Source organism: Photinus pyralis, unplaced genomic scaffold, assembly GCF_008802855.1.
Source record: "Photinus pyralis isolate 1611_PpyrPB1 unplaced genomic scaffold, Ppyr1.3 Ppyr1.4_LG3a, whole genome shotgun sequence".
Classification (NCBI taxonomy): Eukaryota; Metazoa; Arthropoda; class Insecta; order Coleoptera; family Lampyridae; genus Photinus; species Photinus pyralis.
Genome location: NW_022170509.1, coordinates 16,150,168 through 16,154,982, shown reverse-complemented (window position 1 = coordinate 16,154,982; position 4,815 = coordinate 16,150,168). Strand labels below are relative to the sequence as shown.

At 36.5% G+C, this 4,815-nt stretch overlaps 1 protein-coding gene across 1 annotated transcript; it reads right to left on the bottom strand.

Moving 5' to 3' along the window:
* Window positions 1–1,322: 1,322 nt before the first annotated feature.
* LOC116165808 (histone deacetylase 8-like) lies at window positions 1,323–2,896 on the bottom strand (the record flags this gene model as incomplete). The annotated part of the gene is made up of 6 exons (XM_031480500.1): window positions 1,323–1,330; window positions 1,418–1,578; window positions 1,631–1,835; window positions 1,897–2,003; window positions 2,414–2,748; window positions 2,798–2,896. Coding segments are annotated over 6 exons (915 nt in total), but the record flags the coding sequence as incomplete, so codon positions are not given.
* Between the last annotated feature and the right edge of the window lie 1,919 nt (window positions 2,897–4,815).

Here is a 4,815-nt window from a genome sequence, read left to right as displayed (position 1 = left end):
GAAAAAGTGTTTTCCCGAGAAATTTTGGTGCAGTCGATTTTTGGTAAAAAAGGAAGGTTATACACTGCCTTTTTTTGAGGCCCGAAAAAAAAATTGGTCTCAGATCGACCCGGAAAAAAAATTTTCTTATAGAATGTGGCCTGTAGAATCCATAATTTCAAACAGTTCCAAGATTGGGCTACTAGTTAAAAAGTTACAGCCCTTTGAATTTTCTTTCGAAATTGGTTTCTAGTCTATAAATTTTGATTGAGAAGTCTAATCGAAGAAGTACGAATTGTTTTGGATTCTACGCACCAAAATTAATAAGAAAAAGTGTTTTCCCGAGAAATTTTGGTGTAGTCGATTTTTGGTAAAAAAGGAAGGTTATACACTGCCTTTTTTTGAGCCCCGAAAAAAAAATTGTCTCAGATCGACCCGGAAAAAAAATTTCTTATAGAATGTGGCCTGTAGAATCCATAATTTCAAACAGTTCCAAGATTGGGCTACTAGTTCAAAAGTTACAGCCCTTTGAATTTTTTTCGAAATTGGTTTCTAGTCTATAACTTTTGATTGAGAAGTCTGATCGAAAAAGTACGAATTGTTTTGGATTCTACGCACCAAAATTAATAAGAAAAAGTGTTTTCCCGAGAAATTTTGGTGCAGTCGATTTTTGGTAAAAAAAGGAAGGTTAAGTATTCAAATACTATGCGAAGTATTCGAATACTTTACGAAGTATCCAAATACTTTGCGAAGTATTCGAATACTAAATATTTGTGAAAGTATTTCAGTTACAAATACAAATACTGCTTCCATAAAAGTATTTAATTACAAAGTATTTGAATACTTTAAAGGATTTGAATACTAAAAAGTATTTACAAAATCGAATACTGCCCAGCTCTGTAAGTAGGTACTAGATTTATAGGGCAATCTGTCATTTTAGTAAAAATGCTCTCTTGCTGAAAAAGACACTCAAAAAAAGTAATGGAGTACCCGGGTTAAAATAAGATTATGGCCTTTGGGATTGCGACTCAAATAAACAAAAAATGAAAAAAAGAGTAACTTTAGTGCATTTTCCATGAATTTATCAATAATACCCGAAAGGTCATGTAACGAACTATTTATGCGTTGGTACAAAAGAATATTTTTATAGATAACAAACTTGGTATTGCGCACATCTGATTTTTACAATATGCGATATGCTTGCCTTTATACTAAAGCATCTGTGGTTAACATTAAAAAAAAATATCTAAGAAAGTTGACATTGCGCATAGGCACATTAATCGTCAAGATTTTTGTTCGTTGAGGTGCGACAGCTATAAGCTAATTGCTAATTGCGCTACAAATTATATTTCTAAAAAATCACATTGTTCATCCACCTTAAATTTAACTGCTTCCAAATTTATCAAGGTACATACAACAAATCATATCAATAACCTACCTCCCCCTAAAAACAAAGTTGGTACATTGCAGTTCAAAACATCCTTGATACACTCCCCCATATCTTTCGTCGTAATATTAATTTGCCCAACAGGATCCCCATTAATGCAGTCTGCACCACACTGTACAACCAAGGCCGAAGGTTTAAAAGCTCGGAAAACTCTAAAATTGCAAATGCAATATTATTGTATAATCGAAACCCAAAGGCACATACCTCGGAAAGATCTCTTTAAAACACCTCAAATACGTTTTCCCACTACAACCGTCGCGTAATGGAACATTCAGGGAGAAATATTCCCCTCGCCGACTCCCGACTTCGTCAACATTACCGCCGCCCGGATAAAATCCAGGGCTGTACTTGTGGAAAGACAGAGTTAAAATTTTCGGGCTCAATTCGAACGCATTCTGTACTCCGTTCCCTGAAAAGTGAAAAACAAATTTTTGAACGTCTCAGCAATTACTCACAAAAAAATTAGTTACCGTGATGGACGTCTAGATCAACATACAATATCTTGGTAAAGCTTCTCGTTAGAGTCTGAATGGCGATCACAATGTCGTTTACGTAACAAAATCCTTCGGCTTCGTCTCTGAAATGAGCATGAATTAAAAAAAATGTTTACTAAGGCATCAAAGGGGGTACATTTAGATCTTATTGTGTACTTATTAAGTACCCAAAAGACTTTGGCATACAATGCACCCAGAAGCTTTCTAGTGGTTTCTCTCTAGTAGACCGCACTAGACAGTTTTGCAGATTTTTATAGTGCTTTCCAGAGCCTCCTAAATATCTTTGGTGGACTCATTGGATTATGATACTTTATGCCCTTTCCAGAGTTAGGTGAACCTCAGAAACTTTGGAATGGACATAAAGCTCTGAGAACTAGAAGAAAGAAGGCCCTAAAATGTACTAGAGAGGATCTGTATTTGAATATTAAAGGATAAAAAGATCTATGCTGTGTGTCCCCTCTCAGCCTTCGTGGAAATTGGACTGAGAAAAAACCTTTGGGCGTGATGCCAGCCGCCGAACCAGTTAATTGCAAAATCGCACTTGCGCTCCGCCAGTAAATTTGCAGCAGTTATCGAACCACCGGCTAATGCTTGCACTAATGTGTAAAGTCGAGGGAGCAAGGGACAGTCGTAACTTAAACCGAACTCGTCTTCCTCTCCATCTTCGAAGCCAACATCGTCCTCTTTGTACGCTTTCATAAAATCCAAGTACGCACTCGAATGGAATAATCTAAGCTCATCGTATGTGGCCGGAACGCTTGGGACTACCGTTACGTTACCAGATTTGAGCAGTTCGTACGAGTTAACTAAGTCGGTTACGATGGAAGCCTAAAATTTTAAGAAATGTTTGCGTAGTTTTTTAGTGGAGGGTGCTTACTCGTCCAGGAACTGTTGGCAGGCGATCGCATTCGTCGCGTAAAGTAGAATCGTAAATGTAAATTACCTTCTTTTCCATTCCAACTTTAATTAACCTAAAAAAGTTTGCCGGCAATTTTTAAATTTAAAAATGTGTGGTTATGTGCATACATATACAGGATGATCTATACTACTCGTTCTTCTGTACATACACAGTGCGAAACTGACTGGCGCATCAGATTCTGATGCATGCCTAAACTTGAGCTCCAGTATACGGAAGTCGGGAGGTAGCCATGGAAATGGTACTTTCGCGTGCGCCCTGGTGGATAAAAGAAATATTTCGACAGCCCTTGTTTTGATTGTGGTACATTCTTTTCCCGCGTATTCACACCATACAAATATAAAAGCATATTTATTCAATGAGAATGAAGCAATTCTTCACGGACCACTAAAATTTTCACGCGGCCCACCAGTTGGCGACCGCTGGTCTAGGAGATATGTGCATTGCCTCTTTGACTTTTTCTTAGAAAGTGGATAATGCTATTGCTAGAATAGGTATACCACCATGGAATTTCCCAAACGTGGCGGGGCAATTGATTTCTGACACTAATATTTAATATGAAACTTCATAATTTCATTTCTTGGTTCAAACTCGGTGCGCTTTTTTACCCGCAACATGACATTTTATTCGATATCCTGCTCCTGCATCTGAATTAAGTATGTTTACACAGTATCTGCAATCGATAGAAGATAAGTATGTAGAAAACCTGAAACCATACGAACAGTGCTGCATTTTATGGTTGGTATAATGCAGTCGAGTGTAGATGATTGTTTGCGTAATGAGTATACCAATTAAAATTCAGCACTGTTCCTATGTTTTCCTACATACTTAGTCTGTTGTATCGATTGCAGAGGTACTATGTAAACATACGAACATATCTAGTTTAGAATGATGTCAATACTCGATGACGTGCGTGCAAACTTAGGAAAATCCTACTCTACTTATTTATTTTTTTATTTATTATCACTCTCTTGTTCTGGGCCCTCAACAGACTTGCGCCCAATTACAGAGTGACCTGCATAATGCTTTTTAGAGGTGCCTCTGCAGAAGGTACTTTTATGCCACGTATGATTTTTAAGCTATTTTTTAGCTATCAATTGGCAAAAACAGATATAATAATTAAGAACATATGCATATGCACATCCTGATTTAGGCTTTGTTGCTACGTGTAATTTGTAGCACATTATAATGTCCTAAATTTTAAGGGAATGAAGGCTAGATGTGTCGACTTGGCTCCCTCCAACAAAATTTCAAAAAGGCAACTTTAGTTGTAACCTCTACAAGTAAACATTAAATTTTTACTCGTAGGATGCAACATATTCCAAACTTTTTTCAGCAGCAACAAATAGGACTAATTAAAATAATTTTTTTGTATATGTTCACTGAACGTGTCTGTTCGTTTGATCTATAAGCAAATTGAGTTGTGTTTAATAGAAGTTCCAAAATCGATGCCGAAGTGATAAATAGTGAAATTCGCGCTCGTGTTATAAATGTACATGTATGTTATAAATTTGAGTACAAATACAAGTAAGGGATAAATAATAATAACTTGTATTGGTTAATCAATCTATTTAATGGCAAAGTTTACACACTGACTTTTTTGCCATACGTCAAATAGTTACGGGCAGTTTAACCCTATCCATCTTACATAAACTTACTGTTTCATCGTTAATACTAACCAGTATACCACCATTATATAGTGATACATATGTCATGTCTATGATATAACCACTAGGTACTTAATCTTAAAAATCTAAGCAAAGTTTTGAACAGCAATACTTTAATACCAAATTTTGAGAGCAACATTACCCTCTCACAAAGCGCAACGTGTCTACTGTACCGAACAAGAGAGGGAGAATTGAAAAATACCGGGTTTTTGGCACTATAAATAATGGTACCAGTGTATCGATTCCCGGTTGTCATCACTTCTTAAATAACGGTTCCGGTTCAAAGTGAGCGACTCTTAAGCTCGATTTTCA